Genomic DNA, 21,622 nt, shown 5'->3' on the forward strand with positions numbered 1-21,622 from the left:
CATTTTATGAATATTCCATCTCAAATGTAAGGTTTGACTTTTTCTTGACAGAGAGGCTTCCTAATCCACCTAGACTGCTTTTGGAGCATCAGACATAATGTGTCTACGCTCCATTCTCAGACTTCTTAGTATCTGAGTCTATGAGGACATGACATTATATGCAGCAACTTTGCAATACTATTTACTCCCCCAAGAAGTTAAAAGAATGCAAGGTGCAGGCCAAACCTGAAGAAACCATGTCCAAAATTAATTTTTGAAATTGATAAGAAAGTACACCTGATAAGTTTATATATATATACCCAGTGACTTTGGTGAGGCACTCTCCTCTTAATCTATGAAATGGTAATGATTTTTGCCAGCTTTAAAATAGATGGATGATTTCCAACCATGTGATGCTAATATGCAAGCTATATGTTTTTTAAAAGACTTTGGATCTTAAAAAGTAGCTCACGAGTAGAGAGAACATGACTAGCATCTGCAAAGTCTTTTATTACAGTACTACCTCTGAACAGTGAATGAATGAATGATTCTAAATCCATGAAACCAGTTTGTTTGATAACCAGTGCTTTAGTTCTTAAGTTCAGCTTCATTTATCTGTTCTATCTAGCTTAATAATAAAAGTGACTTTTGATATGGCTGGTTAAATATTACTGTTCATTTCTGTTCTTTGTAAAGGTGACAATTTGGCTGTAACGTGGAGTCAAAGAGTCATATGTTGGTTTCCCATGAGACTTTGAATCAATTTGTTTGTTTTGTTTAAGAACAATATTTTAACGTGGCTTCATTAGTCTTTATTCAATCACAATAAGGTAGTATGTTATTTTTTTCAAGGATTATTCAAATCAGTATGCAAATTCTGGTAGGCACAAGTGGGCATATAATATTAAATACATACTTTTGAACACTGTTTTCTCCCTAACAGAATTCCTTAGTAAATTAATCAATTAATTAATTGTATAAGAAGAATCAGCTTTACTAAATTAAATTATAAAATATGTTCAAAGGTATCATTTTAAAATGAAACATTACCATCTGTCTTATTCAGCTTTGATCATAGAGATTGGGTAATATAACACAAAGGTATGATTGAATGCATAATCTTCTAAAGTAAATATTTCTAACAGAATCAGAGATAGAATTCAGTGCAGGCAGAGCAGTGCAGGTGAAGCTGATAAATCATACTAAATGGGAGAATATTACCTTTCTTTTTCTATAACCAAGTCATTAGACAGAGAAATAAGAGCACTGTGCTTGTCAAGAGTATGTATTTCTTTTGTGTAAATATAAGAATTTTGTGTCTGTCTTTCAACATTTTTATGTATGTGCAGAAACTATCTTAGTAAATTGGATTAGCACTGAGTGACCTATTACAATAGGATTAATCAATCAGTATGCTAACATTTTTAGTTACCGTTCGAAGAGAAAGCAGAGATATACTAATGAAGATTTCCTAGCACTAAATTTTCTAGAGAATAGTGTGAGAGTATAGCTTACCTCCCAACCCTGGTCTCAAACGATTGTCATAACCATCCAGCAGTCGGTCCAAAATCCTCGTGAAGACAGTGGTATTGTCTTTAAGTTCATCCTGGGAGGGCTGTCCATAGCTGAGGAAAGAATAAGAAAACAAGAGCACAAAATTGTAAATTTCCACTAAACCTCTTACCTTTCAAAGCCTTTCTCAGATTTTATTACTTTCCTTGCTGTTGCGAGTTTGAAAATAATTATAACACAGTTGTCATTTTCTCATCTGTGGTCTCATTGGTTATCGACTTTTAATTTTAATATAGAAAATGAGTTCTACGTCTACATTTTCAGTTCTCAAAAGGTAGGGAGTCTTAGACATATCTTCCCTGAACAAGCAAGTATATTAACTCATCTTATAAAAGCCATCTTGGAGGCTTTGATCCATATTATTTTTGTTTATCTATGTGCATACGTCTCTATGTGGGTTATAAAACTAATTTAAAAGTTTATTTAAAAATTAAATATGCATTTTTTCACCAACCAAACTTCCTTCTCCAATTTCCTTTTCATACTCTGTGCTTTTAAATTTTGGATTTTTTTTAAAGTATTCAAGAAAGGCAGATATACAAATGATTTATTATGTTAATTATAACTTACCAACATGGAAATTTCCATTCCCCTGAGACGTATGAACAAATTTTGAAATTTTATTTAAACCTTTATTTGATTGAATTTGGTCATTCCTGGGATTAGGTGTAGAAGAACCATTATGAAAAAAGTCAAGTTAATACTCTTGATGCAAGATGCTCAAAACCTTGGGCTTGTGTTTTAAGATACCACTACTTAAGAGCACAGCTCAGGCTAGAACTCAGTTTTCTTCACCTTCTGAGATAACACTTTATTTTTTTCCTCTGTAAAGGAACGGTAATTCCCGTGTCTTCCTGTTTGAGGATATGGGTTCTATTCCTTAGTGTTTCGATTCTGGTTTTCAACCATATAGGTTATACCTCATATACTGTGTGTTTCCTATACCAATTCTTTTATTATCTATAAAGATTCAATTGTATTTTGTGTAATGATTTGCGTGACACTTTCAAAATCCATGGAGAGATGGAGTTTCTATCTTAGACAGGGCATACACTTGCTGGTAGATTTCAGTGAAAGCTCTGACCTTGAGTGGAAAGAGTAAGTGGATATAGTGCATAAAACTAAGAAAGGGTAACAAATCTACACACTTCATATTTAAATTTTATTATTCTTTTGCTTCACTCATGTGTAGTTACGTAGTTAAAAATATATGTAAAAAAAGCGGCATTTTAAACCAGGATTCACTTATTTGATAAGAACACCAAATATAATCTACTATCACTTCAGAAACAAATGCTGTTTTACAAGCAACTAATTCTGTATAAGCAAAGTTCAAATACCACTTTTCTTTTCCTTAATTTTGTAAAATTTTATTTAAAACCTGCAAATAAAAACAACACACACCCAATTATCTAGGCTAAATAGAAGGGAATAAGGAAGGCCTGAATGCAGATAACTGCCCCTTGAAGGATCACAAAAATATTTAGTTTTTCTAGTTCTGTTATGGATAAATGCATAAAGGATACTCATTGTGAAAGGGTAAATTTAATGTGAATCGTCACTGTTCCTTTTCTGAATGCCTGTTCTAACTGCATAGACGTTCACTGAGTTGTACGTACATTCAGTGGCTGCTGTGCTGATCAAGTTTTAATTCACTAGTACTAAGTTCACATTCTCTGTGACATTAAATATATGAAATTTGTTTCTATGAAATCATATTTATTCCCTTAAATTAAACATTAATCTATCTGCCATGTCACGGAGATTAAGGACTTACTCTCCTTTAGCAAAATTAAACGTCTTGCTGTTTCATTTTGTTTTTTTAAATCAAATTTTCAGAGAGCGTGTGACTTCCCGCCTGTCTCATTGGCAGGTGACAGCAGCAAGACAAAGGCAAAAAGTAGTTTTCTGAAAGGAATTATTTATAAAAATTCATTGCCACAAGCCAAATGCCATCCATGCATCTTCCAAGGACATTGGAAGGTCACCTTGATAAAGATGAGAAGGAAATATGAACACACCTTCGAATTCAGCAAATTCTTTTTGGTGAAAACTCTTAGGGAAAAAGCAATAAATTTTAGAGAGGAAAGAAGATAAGTTAGGATGATATCAGAGGGTGGTTAGGCTGCTAACACAACCCTCAGGATCCCTGGTATCTGTTACTTTTATCTGTGCTCCCCGTGTTTGCAGAGCTGATGTAAAATGCAAGAAATCTCTTCAGCTTACACATCTTGCTTTCAACAATTGTTAGCATTGGAATGCAAATACCAAAGAGATCAGCCCCCTCCCCAACAAGACCAGTCCTGCTATCCCATTCAGAATGGAAATCTTCCTTTTATTATGATTTTGTAGTCAGGTTCCTCTTCAAGCTGACTTCTAATTCCATAAAGTTACAACTGACACAGAAGAACCCTAGGAGAAAGATTAAGATGATTTTGGGGGGTAATATGAATACTAATACCAATGTAGAGTGCCCTAAACTGAATATGCATTTGGAAGAGAAATGTCAGTTACTAAACCTGCTTTTGATTCCATATGAACCACTCTGTAATAAAACGCTGTGCACTAACTCCACCTACAGGTCATTATAATAGTAACACTTCATATAATTTTTCAGAATTCAGTTATCACTTAACTCCTCAAATCTCCTCAAATTCAGAGTATCTGACAGTATATGTGATATAAGTATCATCTGATATTTATTTACATGATAAGGCTAAAATGTAGCACAGTCAGAATCTCATTGAAATCCATTTCTCAGAAACCTCTGCCTTTCCAAGACTTCATAGCCCTGACTTTGACTCATATTCATTCCCTATTACATTTCAAGGAGTTCATAATTTTAGGATATTGACAAGAACCTTCGAATGAGGCACAAGAATAGATTAATCAAAAACCATTAAGTAGATAAAGGACAATATAAACCATTTGGTCATTTGCTAATACGGTATCTCATGTTCTTGATTGGTTAATTAGAAAATATTTTTGTCAGTTCAACTTACTGAAATGTATTCACATCATGTCTTCCTAGTACATATGCTTGATTAGTGCAGCTTAATTTTTATCTAGTATTTTATAATATTCGTCTGGTACAGTGCATCTCTGTTGGTTTATCAATCTTGGTTTATAATACAATATGCACATGTTCATAGACATAACATTCAAGTTATAAATATTATTTTAACTTTTCTACTTCCATGTTTTTACAGCTTACTCTATGATTTTTGCAAATGATTAGAATTTTTGTTGGAAAATTAATTTACAATTTATAAGGCATGCAGAAATTAATCCAGTAACTTTTTTTGTAAATTAGGAAACTACAGGCTTTGTTGTTCAGTTACAAATAAAAACTGCAAAGTTCTATTTCGGCCTTAAAAGCTGAACTCAGATATTTCCTAGCCTAAAGAAGCTTTTCAAGTGTATTCTAGCGAGCATCCTAATAAGAAAGTTCTTTTCTTGTCCTAGTGTATTCTTTAATCTTAGCTGGAATTCTGTTGCAGTTAAGTTATCTCAATTCCCTTAGTCATGAATTCAACCATGGACCATTCTCTTCCCCCTGATGGAATAAATGTAAAATTACAGAAATTGTCATGCAGATTTAAGATAAAGTGCCCCACCTTCTTCCTGATAGAGTGCTGAGAACGAGGATCCAGGCCCAAAGATAGTCAGAGAGACCCAGACTTTTCTTCATCACGGACTTGTGCATCTGAGAAGTGGAATAAGTAGAGATCAATGTGTCTTGCAAGAAACATCAGGTTATAACCACTAGGGCTGACTGAGGCAGTTCAGATGAATGCTTTGAAGTCAGGAAATGACCTCACTGGAATATGACACCTCATTGGAAGCAATGGAAGCCTGGACCATCCACTCTCCACCTTCCTTACCATCTCTTCATTCAAAAATATACCAGTGTTTTAGTTTATCCTGTAAACAAATACAAGTTGAAATGCTTTCAGGTGACAGTATTGCTCCCAACACAAAAGCCGTGAGTTGGTTTCTAAAATAGCTTTTAAATTTCCATTACTTGCTGCCTTATTCCTTTCTGTTGTTGTTTATCATCTGAAAAATTTGACCTTTGTGATTTGGGTCCTTGTGGCAGAATCTGTATTGAAAGATTTAATCTTGGTGTCTATCAAGAGAGCATGTAGGTAGGTGGGGTGTGGTAGGTTAACACCTCCTGTTGACTGAATACATCTCTGTACCTTGATTTCAGAAGCAACTGTATTTACCTCTTTATAAAAACCATTGGAAACACACTGTTGAATGCCAAAGTCGTGCTTCTCTGTGGATGTTAAATATGCTCACTAATGTTTCTATGAAGCTAAAAGATACACTTTATAATCAAGCCATGTGCGCTTTCCTCTCTCTCCCTCTCTCTCTCTCTCTCTCTCTCTCTCTCTCTCTCTCTCTCTCTCTCCCCCAGACACACACACACGCTAATGCGTACAAACATACCCACACATATCTTGTATGCATTCTCTAATTTCTTCCGGGTTGCTGCTATAAAATGCTTCATCTCCAACAGATGGAAGCTTAAGTGGTTTGCTTTGCATGAAAAGAAGGGGATATTTATTCCCACTTAGGTAAAGTACAATCAATCATTAACTGATTGTTGAATTTGGTTGTGGTTAGAGGGGTACTGCAAGAAAAAAGGAATATAGAATGGAGCACTTATAAAATATATATGTGTGTTATATGTATTCATACATATTTATTGAACCATATTTTGATGCCCTGAGCACTACCTGGATAAGAAGCAGATATAGTTACTTAAATGCACTGAAATTAATTCCTGTCCTACAACGAAAACTATCACATGTATTTTCTTTTACCACTTTCCTGAATCTTAACTCTTTAGTAGAATCGGGGTTTAATAGATGGAAGCATTATAAAACCTATTTTTCACATTGAGCACTCTGTAGGTCCATGTGGTATGCCTTTAAACACATCAACAAAATGCTCTCCACACTCTCCGGGATCATGCCAACCAGTAAAACCCCTCACAAACAGGCATGTAAGCAAGGAGCCCGAATCGATTCAGAGTGCAATGATGTAGATAAGAACTGTGAGCTTCATCATAGCTTTCCTTCATTCGGTGGCTGCTTTGGACACACAGGAGTAGAATATGACAAGACATCTTGGATAAATATTATTAAGTTAAAATATTGGATCCAAATCACACAATGATAATTCACCCTTTCAAAAGAAAAATTAACATCTGTTCTGTGTAGCAAAATATCTTCTCTTGGCCCTCTTAATTCCCATTGATTATAGAAAAGGGAGAAAGTCCTAAAGGGGTGAAGGAAACAGAACCCCAAGCTCAGACACCATAGCTTTTGCACTCCTCTGATATTTGGAGGAAATCAACCCTGCCCTGCCACTTCAGCTGTGGAGGAAGAAAGTTTCTTGCGAATACAAACATAATAGTTGAAAAGAGAGCACGGAGCTGTCTCCTTCCCCATCTCCACCTCCATGCTACCCCTAGCCAGACACATGCTCCACTACCCACCTCCCCTGCCACCCAGATCAAGTAAGTTTAGCTTCTCATTCCCCGAATGAGAGAGACCCCTACATCAGAGGGCATTTCAGCCGCGGGTGCTGGATAGGGGAGAAGGGAAGTGTTCCAGCAGGGTAAGCGAGTCTTCCCTAGGATGGAAGAGGGTGACAGGTTTTCTGTTCTAGCCTCTTAACTTCAGCTGATGGCAAATTCCAGCGCCCCTCCCCAACTCACCCCAGCTCCCCTTGGCCAGAAGAAAAAAAAAAAAAAAAAGGAATCAAAACAGCATGTCACCACCCACCCCTCAGGGTACATTCAAATTTGCCTCAGAGAGAAGAGAAGGAAGAGAGAAAATCCTGCTCCGATATCGCTGCAGTTTTCACCCTGAAAGAAAAACATTCCTTGTTTCTACCTGCTCCCAGCTTCAGCTCCTGTCCTGCTGGCTCCTGCTCTCTTCCCCTCTAGAGCATCCCTGCCTCTCCAGCTACGACAAGGCACGCTGCAAGCTCTGAGTGTTCGCGGTCCGAAGTCTCACTTACCTCGGGGCCCCCTCTGGGCACCGGATCGCTCCAGACCAGGGAGAAAAGTGTGGGAGAGAGGATCGCGGTGAGCCGGAGCTGCGCGAGTGTGCGAGCGCGGGCGCGCCGGGCGGAGGGCGTCCTCGCGCCGCGCTCACTCACTCGGTCTGAGCCATCATGGACTCTGCGTGCTCCTGCACTGGAGATTTCATACCCAAATTTGCTTCCCAATATCCAATCTGCAGCTATACAACAAAAGATTTCTCTGTACCAAGACAGTAGTAATACGTCCCAGCGCAAACCGGATGTGAAATAGGCGGTGACTTCATGCCAGAGAGATTTTATTTTAGAAAGGAAGGTGGTACCAGCCACTGGATCTGGACACCAATCCGCCCATTTTTTTTTTATATGCAGCGCAATTTAACTTGCACCGCTCTGGCCCTAATCCCTTTCTCTGTAGCTCCCCACTCAAATCTTTATTAAATCTGCTGCAAGCATTCCTTTATTTTGGTGGGTAGGAAGTGGGACTGGGATGGGGGAGGGAAGGGGAGAAAGGGTTAGACATGGGGACTACGCTTAGGATCTCTTCTCTCTTGCACACTATTCCAAGGTGTGCTCATTAAAGCACAGCCGATCCTTGTAACTCTGCTACCTCTGATCAAATATTTAACTACTGCATCCATATGAATGAACGCAAGCGATGAAGCAGGGAGAGGCAGGCTGACACGTGTGGGGAGCGCTCTGTCCTCTCGACTTGTTCTCCCTTGAACACTCCCACACATATGTCTAAATCACAGCATGTTGCAGAGCCAGGGACCGTGAGGGACGCAGGGAAGAACCCTGCCCGCTAGGGAATGGGCCCCTAGCTTTAGAGTCCTTCGTACTTTCTTAGGTTCCCAGCGCTTTGCACCCTGTCTTTCATCTGTAGCGTAGAGGACAGCCAGACAAGCTTCAGAACCCGGCTTTTAACCTTTGTCTGTGTGTGTTGTCATGAAGAAAGCACAGATGCCCTTAACTCTGGATTTCTACTGGGTTTCTGAATGTTTAACTTTACATAAATCATTTTTGGGTTTGAGAGGCATGTTTCCATTTCCGGAAACATGCCTTTGCTGTGAACTCCATCATTCTCGGATCAGAAAAATGGGAGAGAGGATGGATGTTTAGAAGTCAGGAAAATAGAAAAAGTACAAGGGGTTTTTTTTTTTTCTTTTTCTTTTTCTTTGCCCTCTTTTATTACCTTCCCTAGGAGTTCTCAACCTTCTCCACCTACAGATTATACACTCAGGGTGTGTGTTTTCGTGTGTGTGTGTGTGTGTGTGTGTGTTCGACATCTTCCTAACTGAATTTTCAGGGAATGAGCGATGGCTGTAATTCCTCGCTCAGGTTTTGTGAATGACTAGAGCTCAGGTCCTGGGTGCTATCTTCCTGGGGGCGCTGGTAGACAAGCCCAGCGCTGCCAGGAGCTGTCTTTCAGCACTTTAATACCACAGGAAAGACGTGCTGAAATACGAGTATACTTCTGGTGGATGAAGTAATAGTGTTGGTAAGCCCGCTGACCATTTTCTACTGGTGTAATTCCCGCGGAGGAAAAATTTGAAATAGAGGCCGAGTGTTATAAAAAATATATAGAAAAATAAAAAACTAATTAGCCGACCCTAACCTTTTTGGTGGTTAATATTCTACAAGTGTTCTTGGCTTCTGCTGCAAGGAAATCAGTTTGTAAGATTAAAACTGAAGCTAGGCAGTTGCAATGATGTGGCCTACAGAATGGAAGATCTTTTGGGGGGGGGTAATTTACAACGCATTTTAGAGATAAACATTTGGAAGATAGGTTTGAAGCCTGACTTGAGGTGTTGCTTTTTAAACAGTAGCTAGTGGCCAGTGAAGCAGATAACAAACAGCGATGCGCTCTTAGACACTGAAGACCACTACAGTTCCCTTGTATTTATCAATAAATTTACATATTCATTGAGCAATTTGTAAAGCAAACCTGGCTTTACTAAGGTTCTGAAAGCCCAAGTAATAAAATACCTTCTTATCTCCCCACAATATACAATATTCCATAGTTTCAGTGCCTTTGGAAAAATACTCAATAGTCATAAAAATGTTTTACTTTAAAAGTATTTTCTTCTCCTGTTAAGTGATTGCAGCTCCTTTTTACATTTCTCAACAAATTGGGAAAAACTTGAGTTCTTATATCTAATGTCATACACCCAAATCTCTACTGATTAGAATTTGCAAACATTGGCCTTGAAATGTTACCATTTGAGCAAAAGTGTTTTTGAACAATTCTGCTCACATACTGCTTTATGCTCAGCAACAACTGGGTGCAATTATACAGCATTTCCACACACACCAAAAAGAAATACACACAAATAATTTCAGAGCTGTAATGTAAATGCAGAAATGGAAATATCTCTCAAATTAAAAAGCAAAGTAGAATATATTACATTATATCCATGTATACACTCTTGGTTTTGGTATGCATACCTATAGATATATTGAATAAACTTTGCAGTACATATACATTTGTTTAAGGGCACCTGTGCTTTTATTAAATAAAGTATATGCATTTCAAATATTTCTAACTTCATAACTCCAAAAACAGTAATCAGAATTCTAAATTCTAAATGCTTTTATAGTTTTTTATCTGAGACATTAATATATATCCATATTTTTAGATAATAAAACACAACAATAGTAAAAAGAAAGAAATTTATTTTGTATTGCCCTATTACATTAATTCTTTAAGACAGTTGATGGCACTATACTTTTTCGGTTACATCTGGAATAAATCCTCTCAAAGTGTATGTATGTGCTAAGTTATTAAAGTAACATAAATCATGACTTCTAACATTTCTAAGTGTTTACTTCATAAATTTATGTCCTAATTGTTTAGCATTACTCATTCAATTCTGTTCTTAAAACAAACCTTAATATACCCATTTTACAAATCTTTCAATACCTGTGGCTTAAAGAGATCAAAATATGTGTCCAAGGTCACATGGATCATGAGTTATCAATTCTAGAAAAAAAATAGAATCTTAGAAATCCAAAGTTCACCCACTTGTTCATACTTTCAAGTCATTGCTTTTTTACTGTGAGGCACATGTTTACACAAATGTCCCTTTTCATTTGTCTGATGGTTGTGCTTGACCATGTATGCTGGTCACACTACTTCCCTCTGATATCGATGAACATTTTTATTTCAAAATACCTACTTTTAAAGGTTAAAGGAAGAACAAGAGTCCTTATTTTGAAGTTCTAGGTGTTGAGAAATAGCACTTATTTTCCTTTTTATTTCAGATTTCTTGTCGCAGTTTATTTTCCCTCTGTCATATGAAGTCAGTGGCTAAGAACCTCTTAATGGCCACTAGTTCTTAGCAGGAGGGATTTGAGATCAAACCCAGGAGCAGGGATCCTAAGGAAACCAGAGAGCTTTACCTCCAGTGATGCAGTCTTGTCCACATTGCTTTTTCCGTCATTTTTAAGCGGCAGAAAGTCCTGACCTAATTGAAGAAGTAGTTGGGGTTCTACTCAATAGGAAAATAGCTTTTACTTGCTCAACTAAATGTGTAGAAAATGAGAGCAAAATAATGAGTGCTCTCATTTATTCAGTGACCTTTTTTCACATTTACAAGATAATTTCAGATGAGGATAAAATATAAGTAAAAAAAAATTCAGCTGTAACTGAAACCTGAAACAAAGTCACTTTTAAAAAGACGGTGTGATGGCTCAGATGCATGTGTGCTGAAAATAATTCTCAATATTAGCATACTATAAAGTATGCCTAATAACACATAACACTAAATATAAATGTATTTTAATATCTATATTTATCTATACATAAATGAATAAAGATGTACAATATTTCCAAACTTACAAATACCCATAGTATATAACACAGATCACTATACCTATTGAACCCTATAAATATATTGTGTAGAATATTCTTTATTGTATAATTGATACTGAAATTAAGCAAATGGAATTCATAAGAGAGGATGTTTTTGCACTTTATTTGAGATACATTTGTCATCAAAGATAGTATTTTTTTTCCAGATTAGAAACATGGTTTAATAATTGCAGTTATTAAGGGGCATGTAAATATAGTGTTAAAAATAAAAATTAAAAAGGCCACTTATTTTTTCATGGGACTCATGTGTGTCTTATAATCTGATGGCATAAAATGGTCACTCCCACAACAATGGCAGAGAGTAAGAACTGCATCATTTTCTAGGTAGGTGGTGGTGGCACCCACCATTAATCCCAGCACTCAGGAGGCAGAGACTGGCGAATCTCCCTGAGTTCTATGCCAGCCTGGTCTACAAAGTGGGTTCCAGTACAGGCTCCAAAAGTACAGAGGAAACCCTGTCTTGAAAAACAAAAAGAATAAAAAAGAATTACATCATTTTCCAATTTATTTGCAAAGGAAATAAATATTTATATATACATAAATGTATAAATAATATATATGTATGTGTATATACATACACACATATGCATGCATGCATGTATATGTATGTATATGTATATGTGCATACACACACAAGTCTTATATATTTATATATACGATAGGTCTATTTCCAAAATTCTCCAAATACCATCGACCTAAATTTTCTAGTGGGGTGATAATACCTTGAGTTGTGACATTGCATGGGAAAATATATATCTCATATGACTTTATTGTTTGAAACATAAATTGTATCTAATGAATACACAGTTTTCATTACATCCCTAATTGTAAATAACATATTCATTTACAGGAATTTAATAAACATTTTAAAAGACTGGCCAAATAACTCATAGTATTAGGGTCAATATTCACTTTTATGTGAGACTAAAATTCCAAAAAAGAGGTCATCACACAAGGTATTGGGAGAATCTAACACGCATGCCATCTTAACCCTGGACTATGTTCTTATACATAGGGTGTTCTGACAAAACTAATTGTTCTTAATGAATCCTTCTTACCTATAGGTTATTTTGCACAGCTTCAAAAGCAAAATCTTGAAGAGAATATGAGGCCTTACAGAAACTTCACAGCACATGATCCATCCACAGCCACTTCACACAAACATAGATTCTCCCAAGGATAAACTTAAAACACTTTTTTTGTCTTTATGATAAAAAATAACATATATACATGTACAAGGGCAATTGAATAGTTATTTAAGTAGGACACTCTTGAGGTTTTCTCTGCTGGTAATTTTCAATACAGCAACTCACAGATAACCTGGATTCACCCATTTTCTTTAAAAGACTTTTCACAGATGTCAAATCCATCCACTTGAGTAGATAAATTCAGATTTATTTAGAATTGAATAAACTGTGAGCTGACAGCAAGAATTGATTTTATTTATTAAAAAGAAATAAAGTTTTTCATATTGCCCAAACCCTGAAGAAGGGTTTTCAGCTTTGTACATTCACTTGGCAATTTGAACAAAATGAGAAAAGTAAGAAAGAAGGTGTGAAAACCGACAGTTGTTAAACTATCCACTGTGTAAGGTATTTTAAAATGCAACCTCAGACACATGCTAAATGGCCTAAATGAAGAAACAAATTATTTGTAGAACAGAATTAAGGTATTAAATATGTGTATGCATTTTGTTTGGTAGATTTGAAATAAATGGATAGATACAAAGCAAACATATTTTAACTGTAAGCACGAATGCACATCCTTTCTCTATTTTTTCTTAGACAAATGGGATGAATAAATACTCAATTAGCAACATATAGTAAGTGTTCACTATTTAGGAAAAAATTAGATAGCTTATTTACCAGAAATAGTAATAGTAAAGCAATAAACAAGCTGATTCCAAGAAACTGCTTACTTTATGTAGAATCTTCTGGTAGGATTATGATACATCTGGCTTATAGTATTTCAAGACTTTAATGTGTTCTCATTATCCCGTTGGACATCTACATTTACATATTTGTTTAGAAACATACCACACACAAAAATGACACGAACATTACAGGAGCATTTGAAAACCTATTTGTCATGCCCTGAATGGTCGCAGGATTTGTGGAAAGGATATGAAACGGAAGGATTTGTGGGAACAAAGATCAAGAATTAAGACACTAATGCCCCATCTGTTCAATAGCTCTTAGTTTTTGATGTCTATAATAATTGTGCTTTGTGGAATGAAATAAAAATGAGTGTGGAGATGTAGATGCATTTGTATTGTACATAAATACATCCAAACATAACTAAAACCTGAGTTAAATGTGGAAAGTGGAAACTAAATTGTATTTACTATAATTTGCATCTATACAAATCAAGATCTTTAACCTAAACTCATTTCCTACATTCTTCATAATGCAATTCACAAAAATGTTTCTTTAGATAAAAGTAAAATGTCTCTTTGTCCTTCTCTAAGTGTGTAAATGCATATGTGTGTATCCATGTAGATCTTATATTTTCATCTATATGTAAATAAACTCTTCGTATGTCTTTCTTCTGTCTCTTTCTTAAACACATATAATATGTAATCACATATATGTGTGTATTTCATATGTATTTTATATATAATAGATATACATGCACATACATGTATGTGTATATATATACATATATGAAAGCTTGAAATGAGGTATGAAGTTTAATAGCATCAGATATGAGTGACAATCACTTTTGTATAATTATCTGTGAAACTATGATATGATTACAGACAATTCACCAGGGTAACTTTGGGTTTGGCCCAAAAAGCACTGTTCTAGATCAGTATATACACACACAAATACACATACACACACACATACACACACACACACCAGAAACTCAAAAAAACATATATTTGAAGCTCATTTAAGATAAAATAATCTAGATGACAAATGAAGACATATATGTTATTAATTCTTTAAGAATTTCACGTATTGTATTTTGATCATATTTACCCAATTTCCTCCAGCTCACCCCAGATTCACATCCATACTTTTTCCATACTCAGGAAATTTTGTGACATTAGAGATGAGAAGAGAACATTGAATGCCCTGGAATAGCAAATGTTTGTGAGCTGACATGTGGGTACTGACAACAAACTCAGCTCATCTGCAAGAGCAGTAAGTGCTCTTAACTGATGAGTCATCTTCCTAGTCCCATCAACATGTTTTTTAGTGAACTGAGTATAATTAGGGTTAACTATATACTTTTGGTTGTGTGGTCAATTTACCAGAAGCAACACTCTTAAAGAAAATGAATTCCCTACCCCACTTTCAAGACATCCATCATTCAACTATAGCACCTTAACTATCAGTGGGGCTTTATAACCAACCCTTTCTGATGCTAGAATCTTTTTTCTTGCATGAGTTTGCCCAGATCTTATGGATTCTGACTTACCACTGTGAGTTCACACATACACTCCTCTGTTGTTTCCAGAAATCGTTGTTTCTAATAGATTTTTTGCAGCATACTTTAACTGCTTGTGAAGATGATAGCCCTTGAACACAAGTGAAATTTTGAGAGCAGTTCAATGGACTTGCTGTGTGCCTTCACTCACACACAATATTCTGATTCTGAGAAGGTAGCCCATTCTCAAATTGCCTTTACAAAAAGGATAGATGAGTCTTAAAACAATAGTTTCTTAGCTCATAGACATGATAGCTCTTCCTTCTTTAGAAGCAATAACATATCAGGTATTTTACTAAGGTCTAGTTCCATATAAACTTCAATCACATTTTTACAATAACACTATCTACAGATAAAGAAACTAGTTTCCAAAAGTGTACAGGACTTTCTCAAGCACAGAGTGCTAGATTTGTTGTTTTCAATCCTGTAACTACAAAATTGTGATGGTAAATCCCTTTCACTTAGTCTTCGAAGAAGGTTATGATGAACCATTTTTGTCACAAATGGTTAGATATTTCCAAAAAATATAGTTAGAACTATTTCATTTATTGAAATAATCTTGTATAATATTTAGAAAAGGAATTTTGAGACAGGTATAGCCTTTCTTATATCCTTCCTTCCTTTCTTTTTCCCATTCTTCTTTATTTTTCTCTTTCCTCCTTTCTTCTTTCCTCTGTGACTTATTTGTTATTTGATGATTTCTCTTAACTTTAGTTTTCTTATTTGAAACAGGAGATTCATATTTTCATCTTACATGAAATATTTATGAGTAAATACCAGCAAAGTCATTTGGATATTTAAACAATTTTAACAATTGATTGCAATGATTTTTGCTACCACTGTTTTTGAAATATATGCCATCTTATAGAAAGTAATATTTTCTAGGTTGTTTATCAGATTTCCAATATGGAAAATAAGTTTACAGAGGTGGTGATCAAACCAGCAGAGGCTTTGCAGTTGAGCTGGAATATTCAGAGTCCACAAATACCAAACTGACTATTTGGTTTTATTCATTGTGTAATGTAGACAGAAGCAAAAGAGAATTGGCCTTTGCATGAATAGTGAATTCATTATTACAGAGAAACTGAACTCAATAGGTGGTCAGACACTGTATATAAAATGCTTAAGGCTAAAAATATAGCAAAATGGAACAATAACCCCATAACAGGAGATAAAATATGCTTTCTCCACCCAGTTTCTACTCAACTATTTTGCCAATAAGACAATAGAGAATAAGAGACAAAATAGAATGCTTTACATTGAAATAAACAACATAAAATTAACATAATGGACATGTTGGAGGGAGGGCCACTTGTTCGTCCTGACCACCTGGCTAGTTTAGTCCCAAAATAACTACACAAAAACGGTATCAATTAAATCACTGCTTGGCCCATTAGCTCTAGTTTCTTATTGGCTAATTCTTACATCTTAATTTAACCCATTTCTTTTAATCTGTGTATCGCCATGTGGCAGTGGCTTACCGAGTAAAATTCCCAACATCTGTCTTTAGTGGCTCGATGGTGGCTATCTATGACTCTGCTTTCTTCCTCCCAGAATTCAGTTCAGTCTTCTCTGCCTACCTAAGTTCTGCCCTATCAGGCCAAGGCAGTTTCTTTATTCATTAATCAATACAAGCAACACACAGAGGGGACTCCCACATCAGGGAGATGAAATGATAAATCAATCAGAGTGTGGGAGGTATAATCTGCTCTTGTTAGCTCTTTTTCTAAAAGTTGAGAGGGATATTTGTCAAGTGAGCAGCAATTCACCAAAGTCCACAAGGGACACTGCAAGACAAGGCACTTAGATTGAACTCAGTAAACTCAGAAACTGAAAGGCCACCTTTGCTAAATAGAACTAAGAATCTGGAATACTATTTTGGAGTTCCCATATTGCTATTTAAACTTTGGACATGTTGTAGCAAGGAAATTCTCTCTATGTTGAATCAAGTGAAACTTATCAATGACTTGAAACTGAAATTAAACACAAATATCAACCATTATACTGGAAATAAAGCAATTTTATGCTTGTTTACATGTCTTTATGTATACTAATATAAACTTAGTCATGTCTGTCATCTTCTCATCTGTTAACACAGAATGAAGCAAGAATACAGAAAGGGTGTCTGAAAAACAGCTTGGCTAGACTGTTGTTCTGTGTTTTCCTTCATTAGGCCTTTGAACCATGTTGAAACACTCTTGTTCCTCTCCTGATGACCTTGAGACTTCATACCTCTAGGAAAACTAGCTATTTTACAGATTGAACTGTCCTAAGTTAGTCTGACAGCCATATGTTTAAATCATGACTTCCCTGCCTGGAGAAATTTTTGTCAGGCTCCCAAACAAGTCATCGAGTTTTGTGCAATTGCCCTGTGGCTTGGAGGAACAGGGATGGTGAAGGTCAGGCAAGGTTCAGAAAGCCTTAGTCAAAAGCTTAAGGGAGTCCAAGTACAAGCCTGGCTTCCAAACATTGTATGCACAAGCTCAGAGAAGATTCCACGGAATTCAAAGAATGCCCTATAAAATGTTCTACTACTGCTCATATTTGCTAAAACCAAAGTAAAATTTAACTCTAAACAATATGTCACAACACAGGGAAAGTAAAAGTAATCAATAATAGCAACCATCAGACTACAACGGAAGATAGACCAGCATTTTCTTTGAGCCTGCACATAGTCCCAGAAAATGAAGAGTGTGAGACCCAAAGTTAAGCTCTGAAATGCTTTTTAAACCCAATAAAAATATTCATGAATCTGATCTTTTTCAAGACATGCTTTCCTTTTAAAATATTATTTTAAAGTTGATCCTACACAAAGTATCATTCTATAACTAGAAATAGTTTTCAGAGTATATGATGTCAAATATTTATAAAAATCTATAAAATGCAAAAACACATCTTTCAACAAAGGTGATTTAAAGTGTATATATTAATTTTGTATAGAAAGATTTCAGTAGTTTCCTTTGTATACATCATTGCTTTTTATCTAGCTTCCAAATCTAATACTAAATTTGAGATTTCTCTTCTTATTACCACACATATCGTCATAAGGCCCATAGCATCACTTTCTGGTGACCCTTAGCAGAATTCATATCTTCATAGATATTTATTGCTTTAGAACCTCGTTCATATAAAAGAAACGGCATTCAATGCTCTGTTTAGTTTGATTTTAATTAAGAATCTAGTTGATCAAGAAGTTTACTGAAGGAATTGATGTGAGCAATATCAAAATTGTTGTAGGCAGGGGAAATGAGCATACATTTATTCCGTTTTATACAAAAATGTGCATGGAACTTGCTAACTAAAACTCAATAGCTATTTTTAATGGAGGTTTGCACAGCTATGAAGAAATGAAGACTCTAAAATTAAAGACCCTGTATAAACTGGATTCTATATGAATAGTTTTCCAAACTTACATTATTTATTAAATAATACATGGCGTGATATATAGGTGACAAGGTAAAATGAACCAAACCAAGGCAAATCCAAGTAAACTTTTTAGAATTATTTTATACCAAGAAATTAAAACAGATTCCTTGTAGAAGAGAAACTTGCATTAAAAAGAACAGAAATCTAGTGCATGAAATGATAAAACAATAAGCATTTTTTGCATTTGCTCAGTGAAAACAGAAATAAGCATTTGATTGAAATTGTCATGGAAAGGCAAACTGAACCTACATGATTCCATGGCTGTCTAAATAATAAAAATTGGTGGTAAATAACACTTAATTAATGGGAAGTTAGTTAGTTAACATCCATGGCAATTCATTCAAAAATCAAAATCTGCACCCAGTTTCATCAACCTATTTAATAAATAATTAATTCAAATGGGAAAGCATATACATAGGTGGAATATTAATATAAAGCTATCACGGGAGCATTCAAAATGTATAAAAATAGAAGAATTACTGAATATATTTGGATATATTTACATCACTAATTTTGTGTAGAATTTTATAAATGGCGTAAATCTTTATTCATTGGTAAGAAAAATGTATATACAATGAATGCATTGTTATTCAAAAGGAAAAATCCAAATATAATGGTTGTCAGTTTACAAAATACCTAAAATATACAAGTGAAGTGGGTCATGATGATGCCTGTCTTTCATCCCAACTTATCTGAGATGGAGGCAGGAATATCAGGTTTCTGCCAAGCCTGGGATATACATTTTAATACCTAAAATTATCTATAGTAATATAGGGATTACTATTTGACTTTTAAGATAATTTTTATATGTGTCCTTGTGTATATGTGGGTGAGTTGATTGGTAGGTATGTGTACATGTGAGTGCATGTACTTGTGAAGATAAAGAGCAGGTGCTGGAGGGCTTCAGGTCCCTGAAACTGGAGTTATTGGTGTTTTGAGTACCTCCACGTGGGAACTGAGCTTGTATCCTCTGGGAGAGCAAGACATGTACTTAAGGACTGAGCCCTTCCTCCAGTCCTACACCCCCTGCACACACACATGCCTTTATCTGTCCCTTTCTATGTTGTTAGTGGATATATCTTTTTCAAAGACAAAACAACAGCAAAATAATATAAAAATGTGATTTAGATTTCTGGATACAGACATAGTAATTCAATGACAACCAGAGTTCATTTGAAATTCCAGAAGTCTGAACATTTTGCAAAGACAGTTTTGTTATAATTATCACCCAGGGAGAGCTGGCTTCTCAGAATTGCTGAGATTTCATACACCCTGGGAAGCTGAGGAGGAAGTGACTGCGTGGTGCTAGAAGCTCATACACACTTCTTTTGTCATCCAGGAGTAACACATTCCTTCAGAAATAGGTTTAGTTCAGAATCTCAGTGACACCCCCAAAGAGCATGCTTATAGGTCCCCATAAATTCAACAACAAATGCATAAAAATGTCAATCAATGGACCAAATATTTGAGTAAGAAATGCACTCCAGCATGTGCTATAAATACCATATCATTTTGTCAGCACTGCCAGTGTGGTGATATACAGTCACTTTTTTTTTTTCAAGAGAAGGAATTGTTCTGTGCTTGTAAATACCCTGGGGAACATATGCTTAAGTCTGTTAGTGTCATGATGACGGGTACCAGAGTTTCTTGCCCACTCCTCTGTCTGTTACTCGGCAAGTCCTCTCTCATCTCACTGTTAAGTCAATCACCTTTTTTCTCTTACATGGAAAGACATATAAGATTGGCTTTGTAGTTTTGCATAAGGATTATGTAAGCAAACAGCTCCAAACTCTACCAAGGATGCCTTTTCGTCTCATGTTTGTTTGATTCCCACACAATCCCATAGGGAACAGACCTTAAGATGAAGAATAAGTTTAAACTCCATACGTTCCTTTGTTTTTGTCACTTCAAAACATGTTATATACAAGTTCAGTGCTTATAGAGACATAAATGTTTGTTTCATTTTCAAGAAAAAAAGTCACTTTTCCAATGTCATTGTGCAAAGGAAGGTAACAAAGCAGCAAGGTGTTAATATACACTTAACTATCTATGACTATCTATTTTTTTCTGTGTTTAAAGTATAGCTTTATACAATATAATTTAAAGATAAAAACTTAATTCAGATAAATTACCTTATCTAATTTCTGGCCTAAGATATTTAATGAAAATTTCTATTTTTTTTTTATTATATATTTTTTTTATTCTTTTTTAATTAAAATTTCCAACTGCTCCCCGTTTCCCATTTCCCTCCCCTCCTCCCACACATTGCCCCCTCCCCCCTCTCCCCTCCCCTAACCCCACTCCTCTTCTCCTCCCCCCAGTCCATTCCCCCTCCCTCTCGCTACTGAAGAGCAGTCCAAATTCCCTGCCCTACAGGAAGACCAAGGTCCTCCCACTTCCATCCAGGCCCAGGAAGGTGAGCATCAAAACAGGCTAAGCTCCCACAAAGCCAGTTCATGTATTAGGATCGAAACCTAGTGCCATTGTCCTTGGCTTCTCATCAGCCTTCATTGTCCGCCATGTTCAGAGAGTCCAGTTTCAACCCATGCTTATTCAGTCCCAGTCCAGCTGGCCTTGGAGAGCTCCCAATAGATCAGTTCCACTGTCACTGTGGGTGGGTGCACGCCTCGTGGTCCTGATTTCCTTGCTCATGTTCTCCCTCCTTCTGCTCTTCATTTGGACCTTAAGAGCTCAGATCCTAAAATGTTAGTAAGAGTTGAACTTGGTGGCACTCACTATTCACTTCAGTACGTGGGAGATGACAGAGCTGGGTAGATCTTTATGAATTTGAGTCTATCATTGCCTACATAGCAAGTTCCAAACCAGTCAGAGATACATAGTGAGACTCTGTCTCAAAAAAAAACTAAATTGCTGACAGTATACCCTGTATATCTATTATGTTGTTATCACTGCTCCATATAAGAAAAAAAAAACAAAACTCTCCTCTCTCTCGCTCTTTCTATTTCTCTCTCGCTCTCTGGAACTCAGCTTGTAAATCTGTAGGATGAGTTTACAGCAATTACTCATAAAATTACTCATAATGCTGGGTTAGATATAAATAATTCAAATCGTAGGACACTATGAGTATTTTCAATAGAGATCTTTGCCATTGGAATATTTTTCCTTAGGGTGGTAGTTCTTGATGCTACCGCCATTTGAGAGTTCATAAAGTAGCTGTGTAAATGCTGCACCTCATGAAGAACGTTTTCCCTAAAGACAATCTTATTCAACAGGTAAAAAACATGGCAGTGTTATAGTGATGAATCATGTGCGGTTTCC

At 35.8% G+C, this 21,622-nt stretch overlaps 1 protein-coding gene across 2 annotated transcripts in view; it reads right to left on the minus strand.

Moving 5' to 3' along the window:
- Positions 1-8,233, minus strand: part of Gabra1 (gamma-aminobutyric acid type A receptor subunit alpha1) — a 56,819-nt gene extending 48,586 nt beyond the window's left edge. Inside the window, exons 1-3 of one of the 2 annotated variants that reach the window (XM_057776266.1) lie at positions 7,588-8,233; positions 5,169-5,257; positions 1,495-1,604 (exon numbers count right to left, since the gene is read on the minus strand). In XM_057776266.1, the coding sequence (XP_057632249.1) occupies positions 1,495-1,604; positions 5,169-5,257 (199 nt within the window). In that variant the 5' untranslated portion in view covers positions 7,588-8,233. Of the gene's footprint in view, positions 1-1,494; positions 1,605-5,168; positions 5,258-7,460; positions 7,494-7,587 lie in introns of those variants that run through there. The other variant, XM_057776267.1, reaches the window with a different exon arrangement.
- Positions 8,234-21,622: the final 13,389 nt, after the last annotated feature.

This window comes from Chionomys nivalis, chromosome 7 (genome assembly GCF_950005125.1).
Source record: "Chionomys nivalis chromosome 7, mChiNiv1.1, whole genome shotgun sequence".
NCBI classification, from domain to species: Eukaryota; Metazoa; Chordata; class Mammalia; order Rodentia; family Cricetidae; genus Chionomys; species Chionomys nivalis.